The following is a 14,112-nucleotide window of genomic DNA, read 5'->3' as shown; positions in this document are numbered from 1 at the left end:
GTAGATCTACTTGATGTAGAAATACTCTTGTAAGAATTTATACAACAAATAAATAATAGTAGTACTAACAAAGGTTTGATTTTTTCCCCTCCCCTTGGTTAGAGGTTTCAGGGACACCTTAATGTGGAAGAGGGCTGTCATGATCCGCTAATGCAAGCGGGGGTCGTGATGGTTCGTTTATCGATCTCAGTGTGTAAAAGGACACAAGAGACTTCAGTTTTAATCAAAACAGTGCACCTTTATTAAGTGCCTACAACACAGTAATGCAGTAGAAGAGAGAGAGAGATAAAGAAACACAAAGTGGAGAGGAAGAAAAAGAGGGGGGGCAATAGCTACCAACGGATGAGACCAAGTCCTCGTGGTCTTCTGCCAATAGATTAGTCTTCTTTCCGTGGGGAGATCTCGGGCTCAGTTATTTCAGAAAGTCCCTTTATAGTCCTCTTCAGAAGCGAGGGGGCAACTGGCCAAGAGGTTGGGAAATCTACAGCCATTGTTATGGGGCCCGTTGCTTTGGGAAAACAGGTACAGGTATACAGGACAGGCCATTCCTTTCCGCTTCAGTGCAGTCCTTCCCACCTGGGCAGCAAGAACGGCGCAGTCCATTGGGACCTGCACTAATTTTCTCCAGGAATGTGTACCAGTTCCCAGCGGGCACACCTGCAGGCAACACTTGGCAGACATCCCACCTCAGCACTCCTGTGTTCAGTCTCTGTCCTCGGCGATGATCGTGAGGCAGATGAGGGATCTTCAGACCGTCTCTTACAAGGGCTTATAAGAAAGAGGGGAACACACTTTCAGTAGGGCATGTAATGACAGGACAAAGGTTAATAGTTTTAACTAAAAGAGTTTAGATTCTGACTGCATATAGTGAAGACATTTTTTACAGTGAGGGTGGTGAAACAGTGGGCCAGATTGCCCAGAGAGGTAGTAGATGTCCTATCCCTGGAAATATTCAAGGTGAGGTTGGATGGGGTTCTGAGCAGCATCATCTAGTTGAATATGTCCCTGCTTGTTGCAAAGGACTTGCCTAGATGACTGTTAAAGGTGCCTCACAACCCAAAGCTTTCCATGCTTCTATGACTTTATTTATTGTAAGAACTGTGGAAAAGAACTGTCTCTCTGCAGAGAGTAGGGCTTTTAAAACAAGCCTGAATCCTGATATCCAATTCTCTGTACCTGTCCCTTCACTGAACAGCACTTTCTGACTTTGGTGTGACTTTGGTTATCAGACTAAAGATGTTAGAACTGGAAGGTCCTCTCTCCTGTCGTATTTGTGATCACTTAGGTCTTTTACAGAGATCAGGTGACAGAGCCTATTATCACACAGAATTTTTTGAATTTGATGTAGTGTGTCTCATGAACAGTTAAGGACTGGATACGACTGCCCAGAAGGCTGAGACACCTCCTCCTTTGTAGACTTTCAGGACTTACAAAGCCCTGAACAACCCATTTTGACCTCAGACCCGCCCCTGCTTTGTTCGATATCCTGTTATCTAGTGATGTGAAATTAATATTTTTTATATGCAAGCAATCTTTTTACAGTAACTTTCAGAAGCATTTTTCATATTTTCAATATAAAAGCTTTTCTATTTATTTATTTGGGATGATTAATGTAATTTTGGTAACCTGCAAGGGAAAACCATAACAGGAGTGAGAAAAATCTTTCTTTTGTGGCATTCGTGCTACTTTACAGTGGATATGGAATAAAAAATGCTAAAATCATTAGAGCTGTGTCTCAAGCACTAGGCTGTGGAATTTGATATAGAAATCCAATAGCATGAGATGTACTTCAAATAAAGTGATCTGTATGCCTTTGTATATGGAATATGGACTATTCAGTTTCCAAGAAGAAGGAGAAGCATAGGTAAATATGTTCTGGACGACTTTAAAGATTTTATTCAGAAGCAAAGATCTTTGTACTTAACGTTTACAGGTAACTTTACTTTTAAAAATAATTTTTTTTTTCTCTTTCATATACTTAAAAGCATTGTTGATATTTAAATAATGTATTTAATGACATAGTATATATTTTATCAAGGATTTTGGTAGGGAAATACATAACTTAATTTTTAAAAGCATATTACCTTGCCTTTCCTAGCTTTTCTGTTGACTACCATTTATGGCTGACTGCTATTTCTACTTTCAGTAGCTTTTGAAATAGCTTTTCACAGCTTTTGAAACTTTCTGCTGATAGATGCTCAGTTTGCTGTTCAGAGATCAAAGAAACTGTTGTGGTTTAACCCCAGCTGGTGACTAAGTACCACACAGGCACTCTCACTCCCTCACCAGGGGGAAGAGGAAGAGAAATGGCAGGGTAAAAGTGATAAAACTCATAGATTGAGACAAAGACAGTTTAATAGGAAAGCCAAAGCCACACATGCAAGCAAAGCAAAACAAGGAATTAATTCACCACTTCCCACAGGCAGACAGGCAGGTGTTCAGCCGCCTCCAGGAGAGCAGGGCCCCATGAGGAGTAATGGTGACGTAGGAAGACAACACCATCATTCCAAACATCTCTCCTTCCTTCTTCTTCCCCAGCTTCATAAAATGAGCACACCACCATGTGGTATGGAATATCCCTTGGGTCATTTGGAGTCAGCTGTCCTGGCTGTGTCTCCTCCCAACTTCACATTCACCCCCAGCCCCCTTGCCAGTGTGACAGTATGGGATACAGCAAAGGCACTGCCCAGCAAGAACAAAAACATCCCTGTATTATCAACACTGTTTTCAGCACAAATACAAAACACATCCCATGTTAATCAGTGTGAAGAGAATTAACTACTCCAGTCGAAATCAGCACAGATGCTTACATTCTGATGAATTATTATGGAAGCAACACAACAAAAAAAGAACACAGAACAGCCTGAAAGAGAAACAGATTCTAGATTTTACATTCCCATGAAAGAGGGCAACCAAAAAAATTATCAACCAAAATATGTGATGTCAAATTTGATACACTCAACATTTAAAATCCATACTTCATTAAGTAATCACATCTTCTCTTTAATACCTCAGTATTCAAAATAAGAAAATGCCATGATATGCAGAAGTAAGGGGATAGGGTCCTCAGAACCAAATATTTTATGAGTATTAGATGAAAACAAAATTGTGTCTAGAAAAAAAATACTGAAGAAAGTTGTTATTTTAGTTGAGTAAATGCTGGTCACAGAAAATGCAGCAGCAAATTGGGTGAGAAGATCATGCTTTTATCTTAGAAAATGCAAATAAGCAAACCCTTCTATTGAGGACTTTATTTTTTTTTAATAATAATTAGAGCTAGTGGGAAAATGTTAATATCTGGCAGGCAAAAGATCTCAGTAAATTTGAAATTGAATCAGTGTAGCATCACACTAGTCAGATGTTAAATCTAATCATTTGCTACTTAGAAAATTAATAGAAGTGTATATGAATACAAAACCTTACAGATAGGGCTCCAGCAGCTAATAACTAATTCATTAACATGTCCAACAAGACCAAGCTCCAATAGTACCTTACTAAGTTGAAGATGTATTTATTTGCTAAGTATTGACCAGTACTCTCTTCATAAATAACAGATAACAAGTTACTGGACATACTAGCAAATAAAATGACTGGTATAAGATCAATAGTTAGCTTAATGAGAAAAATCCACTGATGATGCAGCTTCATTTATATATGTGCTATGGATTTTAAGACTAAAGATTTAGTCCAAAAGACCAAAGACCAAAATTTCATTGTGGAAGAAAAAAAAAGTTACATTCATGTAAAAGAAAAAAAAATAGAAATATTTTATCTGTTCTTTGAAAATATCAGATATTTCAGTTTCATGTAAACAGCTAAATATGGAATAAAATTCCTGTTGTCTTCAGAAAGTTTGGCTTTATTTCTGGGGAAGATTCTCAATTATAGTATATGAAAGTTCATTTTACCTACTTGTCTTTTATACTTGGCATTTTGCTTATTACACATATTCTTTTTCAGAATCCATCTTCTCCTTTTGACATTAAGAATAAACAGTTCTTGTGAGATCAAACTAAAAGTGAGAATGTATGGGCTTTGACAGTCTTTTTAATTTTACAGTCAAAGTTACAATAAGTTGACATGGTAACATGTTTTATGTTTCTGCATCATTTTGCCAAAATTAGGTACAAATATTTCGTGCACCGTCCAGATGAGACTAAAATTCTTCCGTTGTAAAATTTCTATGAGCTAATCAAAAATTCATTGAGATCAAGTGAGACTGCTGTTCACTTAAAAAAACTTTTTTGGTTAATTTCTTCAGATACTGTCCAATCCAAGCTGAAATATTCTACAGGAACTGTGTTTTCTTTGGAAGTCACTAACACACTGTAGAAAAGATAGAATCGTGTGAACCTGAAAAGAAAACAAAACAATGAAAAGAGCTGTTAAAATACATTTTTAAAAATTACATATTTAAAAGCATAATCAACGCTTTGTCAGACAGCAAATGTCTAAGACCTACAAGCAAAGAGGAAATATAGTCATTTATCATGTCACTGTCTCAAGTAAACAATTTATCTAGGAACACTTTTGTATGACTAATCAAGATTGCTTTCCATAATTTTAACTTTGCAATTATGAAATGATTGCTCTATTTAGATCCTGAATCTGGGAGTTGGTCTTCCTTAAGGGCTGATGAGTTTATAGTTCAGCACGCAGCTTAAAGTTCACTTGACATACGATTAATGTTTTATCACAAGGACTACAGTAAAAGCAGAAAAAAAATGATTGATCAAACTGCATAAATTTCCAGTCAGAACTCTAAAATCTTGGAAACCACAAATCTAAGATGATTTGTCATTTTAAAATGATGTCATACGTGATTGAAAAAAGACAATGGGAGAGATTAAAATAGAGAGATTTTAATTACTCTTGGAGTTGTAGTCTTTAAAAATATACTTAAAAAATGAAAAGAGATTCAACTGTCTAATGTATGTGCCTTCTTTTTTTGAATCTGTAGCACATGATGGAATATGGTAACCTACAGGAGGAAGAGACACAGTGACACACTCTGTAAATTACATGTTTGAAAGAAAATAATTATGTCATTTACAATCATTTATAATCCCAAAAAATATTACAACAAATTTTCCTATAGATTCAAACATTATCACTACTGCTTAGGAATTATTTATTATATTTGAATTAATGGTGACAGAATATTTAGAAATTCCTGTGTACATAAGACAATGATTTATTTCAGACTCCATTGGACTTTTTCCATTACTGAAAAAATAAATAAGGATGGAGTCAGAAGACACATAAAACACAGTGTGTTCACTGTGTTTCAAAACTAGTCTCTCACCTGGAAAAAGAAACCCTTTAGTCACTTTTTTGTATGTCAAGAAATTTTCTGCGTTTTCATCCTGAGAACTTAGAGACATCTGAGGACTCAAATAAAATCTGTTTTATTTCACCAAGAAGTCTTATAATAAATATACAATAACTGTTATATTCACTTCTAAATATTGAAGTGAATATAAAAGCTATTATTGCTAGTCTGTTTACAATATTATTAAACCTCATACTCAAAGCAACTAATTACTTTAAAAAAATACAGCTAAAATTGTGCAGATTCTTCCTAGAATCTACCTCTTTTCTGTGGTGGTGTTCTGTGGTGCTTTTAATGTCCATTTAGACACTCAATCACTTTGGTTTCCTTGGGAGGATAAAGATGGCACCATGGGGTAGCTATGGCAAACAACCAGAAAGACTAATTCTTTGTCAAAGAGTGTGATGGTGATGATTTTCTTCTCCTCAGTCTTGGGTCTACTTGGAGTAATTTAATCACGTATCTCATATGTCCTTTTCTCTGGCTCCAAGGCAATGGGTGTTTCTGTTCTCTGTTCTTATACTCTGACGTGATTGCAAAAACATTGCCAGATTCACATTACTGAAACTACATTACACAGCATTATAATTTTGCATGTAAATAATATATAAATTCTGAATACATATTGTGTTTCCAAATGATATATTTAATTTCACCATATTTACTACTGGAGTTTTAGAATTTCTATATACAATAAGTATTTCAGGCTGAGCATCTGGTGTCTCCTCTGTAGAAAACTTGAATAAATAAAAATATCTCTTAGCCTTTTCCTACACTCCCAGAAACATCTGTAGTCTTGGACTACATACATAATGTGTCCATTTCCTGTGGGTATTAGGTGCCTGGCAAGCTTGTTAGACACATGAGCAAGAACAAAGCAAATATATTCATTCATATGCAGTGTATTCCTTTACAAATTTGTATCACTGTTCTGTGTTTGATAACACTCTGTAGCTGAACTGCGTAATCTAAATCAAATACTCAAGTAGAATGTCACAATTCAAAATCTGGGTTTTTAGGAGTTAAAACAGAAAGAAGTGTATTTTCTTCTCAGACCTCTCTAGGCATTGTCTTTTAGTTCCCATGCTTTCCTATGGGTACCCAAGCCAGTATCAGTTACTTATGGGATCCCTTAATGAGGTCAGAGAGCACTAAATGAGATAATTCCAAAATTAAAAAGGGAAAGATGAAAAGGAACAGAGAATCACAGAAAAAACAAACAAACAAACAAACAAACAAAAAAAAAACAAGAAAGCACATCTGTCGTAGGACAAATTTTTTCTGCCAAAGTGGTAGATTATAAAGGCATGCTTGAAGAGCCTAGCACAAGATGTAGGCATGTCTAGAACCCTTAAGGAATCCTGCCTGGCCTCCATCTCTCCAGAAGCACATGGATCTCATGGTGGTACAATGCCATATCTACCAACTCTGTGCTGATGTTTCAAATATCTCACAGTGTCTAAAACAGAAGTAGAGAGTCACCTGATAACTCCATTAGGTATTTTAATTTTGAAAAAAGTTGATACAAATGGAATGAGATATGCAAATGGAATGTAAAATGGAAAATTGCTGTGATAAAAAACCCTCAGCTACAAGAGGAAATCTAAATTTTAAATGTATTTAATATGCATATTATATCTATTTAATGAGATGACTGCATATTTTGCATAATTGTTTGACCTAAAGTTTTACTTTAACCAGAGTACTCAGACATTTAGTTGTGACTGATCTGAATAAGTGACTATAGGATGTATGCACATACATTATCATACAGATATTTTGCTTCTTACCTGCCATCTCTCTCCTGCAGTTATGATGTGCTTGTTATGTTTCATTTTAAATGGCAATGAAAACTGTTCCAGATAACACTTAGGACAGTTTGTAGGGTTTAACATACAAATAAGACTTAAGCTCTGAAGTCAATGTCCTTTTGTACCTAATAAATAATACTCAAGTATTAGGTTATTTCAATAGTCAGAATGAATTACATTACAGGTCTTTCTAAAAATCTGTAGTATTTTACTGAGTGAAATTTGCATGTTGAATTTTTACTCATTAAAATTTTTGATTAATTTTGCATTCAGTAAACCAAAAATATTACCTCTGAATTTTTTCATATCAGTTTAAGTGTAGCAACCAAATTAAAGAAACAAGCTTATCTTTTTTGACTAAATGCAACATGATGATGCCTATAAAAGGTCCACCACTGAAAGCTAAATGGTATCCAACAGCTCTTATAATGATCTGTTTTGCATCAGGAGCAGTAATGTTTACTATGCTCGTACATATGTGTTCATTTTAAAAATCCACTACCCATCTAAGCTGTGCCTACGTACCACTCACAGAATTGAACACTTTGGGATAACTGTGTATTTCTTTTCTGCTGGATATATGTTTATACCAAGAATTTTTTATATCATTGATTAGCTAAATAGATAACAGCTACATCTACTGTGAGATGCAAGTTAGAGTTTTAGTCAAATTATTGGTTTGATTTTACATTCGGCCATCTTATCTTAAGTGTTGATACTTACCAATGAATTAGCATATTTATTGGTCAATGACCAAGCTATTGAAAAAAATGCTTTGATATTGACTTATTAAAAGATTATGTATATGCCATTTTGGGAGATGTAAGCATTTTATTAACTTTTTTTTATTAATAGAACAAAAACATACCCTCCTATAAATAAAAATGCATTTCCTAAATCATAAATATTCTGTACATAATTCTCCATTTTTCATATTAACATAAATTCTTTAATCTTTTTTTAATGATATTATTCATAAAGATGCCAATGACAAAACAAAAGATAGCTTTCTAAATACACCCACTGAGGACTTGCAACATATAAATATATGACTGTATACATCTTTAGGGGCCTTTGCTTCTTTTGTTCATGTTTTTAAATTTTCTGGTTATGTGATGCGAGTACTATTATAATTTGGCTTTCATATCTGTCATGACTGTAACCAGTGGCATAAATCGGCCATTGTATAGAGGAGGTTTTTATTTTTCACTTTTTGTTTGTCTGTTTGTTTTTAAGTTTTGCTTTGTTTTCCAAAGATTGCTTAAGAAAAAACATCTATATAATACCCATTAGAGTATCTGTGAAGGACACCATGTATATAGTGATCAAAGTAAAACTTTTTATGGTCCCCACAGCAAATAAGCTTCCTGGTAAATTAGTGGTACACTATATAGAACTTGTCTAAATGTATCTTAAAGCTAAAAATAAGCAAAACATTAAATAAATGCTAATATTGCAATTACAGTATTTTTTTAGCAAATAATTTCCTGACCTTTTGAATTCTGGGCTTCTCATCACTCATATCCTTCCCTCTGATGAGACTAGAAATGCTGATAATGGCAGGACATAACTTATCAGTTAATTTGTGATTTCAGAAGAAGACTGGGACTGAATTTCAGAAAAAGCAGTGGTAAACGTATTAAGACATCAGTAAACACCATTGGCGTTTGTTCTTACATCAATCAAAATTAAAAATGCGTGTCATCTCTTCCAGTAAAATTGAGTTTATATATTTCTCAGTGTGTGCTCCAGACCAGCCTATGTAGCTGTAGATATAGCTGCATTAAAAAACAAACAAACAAACAAACAAACAAACAAAACCTAAGCCAAACACAAAAAACCTTTAAGCAAACAAAAATTTTATTCTAACAATGAAAAGAGAAAACGTATATCTTGGGTAACTTAGACTAACTCTGATTTTAAGGCCACTTTGAACAGTAGCTTGGACTATGTGGCCTCTATAGGTCCCTTTTGACCTAAATTTTTCTATAGTTCTAAATTCAAACTAAAATATAAAACAAGGGCTTATCTACAAACACATGAAAAAAATTTTAATCTCAATCATTAATAAAATATATCATCCTAATCTGCTACATAATTCACCACAGATGGCTAACTGGGTTCCAAATGTATGTCTAGGTTTCACTGGTGTGTGTACATAGATAAATTCTTCAACTTGTTCTTTATGCATTTTTGACAGTTAAATATTATGGCCTTTGTTGGTCTGATATGAACCCTGATGAGGTTATTCTCCTAGAACTGAGGAAGATAAGTGTTGTCATATATATATCAAATGAATATGTAGAAATTAGTATCAGCAGATCTTATCAGCAGTGCTGAGTACACAAAAAATTTTCTTTCGTGTCTCAAACATAGTAGTTTTAATAGAACAAACAAAACCAAACATGCAAACAACAAAAACACAAACCTTAACAACCCTGTAACTCCTTTCAAGAGAGCTTTTCTTATGGATCTGTTGTTTCACAATGATGTTGTTCTTTGTTGTCTTTCTTCTCAGAGGCTAAAGTGCACAGTTTAAATAATACTAAATTCCCTCATTAAAGTGAATCATGGTCCCTTTTCTTTCATCATGTTAATGTGAAAAAATTCAGCTAATACAAATTTTAATAGAAACCTGTGTAAGATATATAGTGCAATATATTTTTGGACATAACCCTAAAGAGTGTAAATTGTCTGGTGGACTGTGATTTCTTCGGTTGTTTTATTTTTTTAAGCTACTGATAATCTGAAATGTTTTTAAGTACAGTTTCTACATCTTACTATCATCTATACTAAGCACAGTTTTATCAAACTGATGTTTCAGTGTCCATCAAAAACAGCCAGGTTTTATAATCCTCAATTACTATATAAAGATAATTTTTTCAAGTAATGCAAGTTATATATTTTTAAGACAGCTGTCCTTTCCATGATCAAATTTTATTCAGAACAGCAGCCTTTCACATACAGTTTTGTTTTCCAATTAACCATGAGTTGTGTTTTTTTGTTTCTTAGGTTAACAGGATTTCATCTTCCTCCACCTGTGACAAGTACAAAATCTGTATTTTCACTGCGCTTGACAAGTGACTTTGCAGTTAGTGCTCATGGGTTTAAAGTTTACTATGAAGGTAAGACATTCTTAACAAAATATTCTGGTTTTTTTACTCTGATCTCTATACATACAAAACCTAAACATCCCACGGAAATATACAAAAATACACATACATAACCTTATCCAAGTTACAATATTTGCTTTTTGTGTAAACATTCACAGATGCATAGAGTCATATGTCAAACCAAAATATTTAAAACCCTACAATCTATAGTCTGATCCAGACACAAATATTTTATGACCTCTAATAATGGCAAGTTCTTTAAATTCTGAAAAACTTAATTGTTATTGTTCTGGTCCTTCTGACACATGCTTATTCAAATTAACATCAAGACATTACTAGCTAGTCTTGAATTTTGCTAGATAGTGGAATCTGCAAGTTTTGTGAATGGATTCCTTCTTATATGTTTGCACAGGGAAAACTGTTGACTCAGTTCTCTGAATTGACATAAAGCTATTTCTCTATTACAGTTTTCACAATTTTCTATAATTTTCACACAGACGCTGAAGTTAATGAGCTGGAACATGCATTCTTGAAGTCCAGAAGTTCATAGTATTGTATATGTACACATATGTGTTGTATATGTATGTTCCAGGAAGGATCTTGTTTATGATCAAGTTCAATTTAGTAGTGTTTGAAGAATTGGTTTATACCATGTATTCATTTTTAAAACACATTTCTTGGTATCAGGACTATGCACTCTGTTTATAGGATATAAACAGAAACTTTTGCTTTTTCTCTTTTTCTTTGCCATTGTGTTTTGTGTTTTGGGGTTTTTTTTTTTGTTTTTGGATTTTTCCCCCCTCTTTTTTAAGGACACTTGGCATTGAGACACTTGATTATTCTGTTTCCATTAAGTGTCTCTCTCAGCAAAGCAGGAGCTACAGTAAACAGCCTGGAGAAGTTCTGAGGCCATTGTTGTACTCTGCTTGGTCCCATCTGCAACAGAAACCAGTCTCTGAGGAAGTAACTAGCTGAGTAACACTTTGATAGCTAGGAAAATATCCAAAAATTGGTAATGCAATGAAGGGTTGCTGTAGAACTACAGCCCAGAATCACTCTGTAGTAAAATGTCTTCAGCCGTTGATATAGGTTACCTTCAGGTATGATGCATTAGAATGCTACTTCATATACAAATTCCCTCCTATATACCAAGATATGAAATGAAAAACATAAAATAATTTTTAGTCTCATCTTGTTCCTTGAGTTATTAGAGAAAATAGCTGAAATTATTACATACTATCATTTTATTTTCTGGGTTGCACATAAAAAAGAGGTAGATTAGAAACGAGAAATTCAGGCTATATGTAACTGGTTTTGTCTCGATTATAGCCACTGTGCATTCAAGTTGAGTCAGTTTTTCAAGCATTTGGTAACTTAAGCATTATTAAAAAATGTTATATTAAAATGTACATTGCACTTCCGATGTTTTTTTAACTGTGCAAAATATAATATATACTTCCCATGCTTGTTGAATTCATTATATATGGTATCATCTGTCCATCTTATAAACAGTTTACTGAAAAATTTTGCACTGCTAATGCTAACAGAAACATACTGTGCATCTCAGTTATGATAGAGAATAATTAAACCTTAAATGGAAGATCGACAGTAGACTACAGCTTGCACATATGACTGACTCCTCACATAGTTCCTTTCTAGGTGAAAATAGCATGCTGATTAATAGAACTCGAGCTTCTAGGTCACTATAAAGTCTTGGGAAATTTTACCTTTAACCACAGAAATCAGCATCTTAGAACAAAACATAAACTTGCTACCTTGAAATTGATACTCGTCTTTTTTGAAACTGATGTTTTATTCTGTGAAATTAGGAATATTCAAAGTGTTAGGCTTTACACCAGAGCTTTAGTTCAGTGGAGTCTCCCTTACAACAGTCAGATCTACTGTTTTAAGACATGAATCAAGGTAATTTCATTCAGTCAGAGAATTTTTCTTTCAATACCTGTTTTTTTTGACTTCATGTGAAGTTATTCATCTTTATACCCAGATGACAAAGAAATGAAAACTCATTACATTACATTACATTCATTTAATTCCTCTTTCCTTGATGTGAGAGAATAGATGTACTTAAATGATAATCACATCAGGGAAATTTCCATTTCTGTTCTTGTACTCTTTGTGAATGTGTATAGCCCTGCAATCAGCATTTTAAGATCTGGTTCTACCTGGTATCCAGTTTTCCAAAAATTTGATTGCCCAGTAGCTCCTTCTTAGCTTTTTGATGAAAAGTCTCCATACTTAGTACCCCTAAATATCATGCCTCATAATTTAACGCTTCATTATGGATATGCAATTTGAAATTTTTTAAGATAGAAATGATTAGCAACCTGTCATTGAAATAAAGCAAAATGATAGATGTGACATGAGAGGATAGGGTGAGAAGTGGCGATATATATCTGAAGGGATTAGATCCAGCTGTAATTTGAAAAAGAAGGAATAATCAGAGATAATTTAAATCACTTTCTTTTGAAATGCTTTGAAATAGATTAAATAGGTGGATGGTTACATGGAATTAATTAATGTTCACTATCAAAAAAACAAAAAACAACAAAAAAACCAACCAAACAAAAAAAAAACAAAAACAAAAACAAAACCCCAAAGCCTCCAAACATCTATTTTTCTGACTTCTCATCCGCTTGACAAATTTGCAGTTGAGCTGAAAGTTGACAAGAAACTCCAGAGTACCTGACAGAATCTGTGAGAAATACAAATCTATGGCAGACTTTCTTGATGAAACATATAGGAACATACTCATGTTTTTATCTCCTGAGAATAAAAATGTTTATGAATATATATAAAAGTATATTATTAATAGAAAGAATATGCTGAGCCCCCATATGTAAGCCACTGCAATTGCATTCAGTCAAACCAAGTGCACTATAGACCACAAAAATATCAACTCTGGCCTGCTAAACATCAATATTATAAGCCTCAGTCTGCAAACTGTGTCACTCCATTCTTCTCTCCTTCTTTCTCTTCTTTTCAAGCCCTCTTTCTTTCCTCTATATCAAGTGGCATACTTGAGTTATCTATGGTACCCTTATGCACAAACTTCTCCATGTTCAGCTTATTATTCAGAGAACACATCTGATAAACATACCTCCCTATATAGCACAATACCCCTGAAGAAAAATGATTTTGTGAGAGAAAACTGGAACCGATTACTCAAAAGTAATAGACTTCACTTACAGTGACAATAGAAAATGGTGAGGTGCACTAAAAATTAAGCAGGGATTTTAAAAAAAACGTGGAGCTAATTTTATCACCATCTAGTGACACAGCATTGCTGGTTAGAGTGAGAAATGGGGAAGTTCCAAGTCTGCTGATTCTGCATCTTTTGTTCTGGAGACACTTCTGTGGAGTTTATTCAGTACCTTTCAGGCTCTCTACAACATGTATAGGTATTAATATCCAGAAGAGGAATGCTATACTTAATGTCCTATTTGATAATTTAGGCTAAGTCACAGTGTAGCTGTGCCTTTTTATTTTATTTCTGATGAGATAATTTGGTTTTGGAATAGAAGAGTTAGATGCACTTTTCCATTTCCTGCTGTCCTAAGATACATAAGCAGCTTTATTCATTGAGAGTACAGGAGGGGAAATACAGCTGCTGAGAAAGAAAGCAGCGTAGCAGCTTGCCTATACAGCAAAGGCAATTCAGTGGACTTAGTCCTGCTTTGAACAGTGCTTTCTTCTGTTCTCACTGTTTTATTTTACAGCTATTAAACAGGTAGCTGACATTGCTAAAATCATTGACTTGTTTAAGAAATGTACTGCTAGAATTTATGGCAATCTTTATTCAAGTTAAATATGATAGACATTTTTGTGTTATCCTGTT

General features: G+C 34.1%; 1 protein-coding gene across 3 annotated transcripts in view; it reads left to right on the top strand.

The window, feature by feature from the left end:
• Positions 1 to 14,112, top strand: part of CSMD3 (CUB and Sushi multiple domains 3) — a 613,476-nt gene that overhangs the window by 99,124 nt on the left and 500,240 nt on the right. For all 3 annotated transcript variants that reach the window (XM_069006042.1, XM_069006041.1, XM_069006040.1), the window contains exon 3: positions 10,156 to 10,268. In XM_069006042.1, coding sequence (XP_068862143.1) covers positions 10,156 to 10,268 — 113 coding nt within the window. The remainder of the gene's footprint in view (positions 1 to 10,155; positions 10,269 to 14,112) is intronic.

The sequence above is a fragment of the Aphelocoma coerulescens genome, chromosome 2, assembly GCF_041296385.1.
Source record: "Aphelocoma coerulescens isolate FSJ_1873_10779 chromosome 2, UR_Acoe_1.0, whole genome shotgun sequence".
Taxonomy (NCBI): Eukaryota; Metazoa; Chordata; class Aves; order Passeriformes; family Corvidae; genus Aphelocoma; species Aphelocoma coerulescens.
The sequence above is the reverse complement of the archived record's forward strand: the minus strand, read 5'-3'. Positions and strand labels throughout refer to the sequence as shown.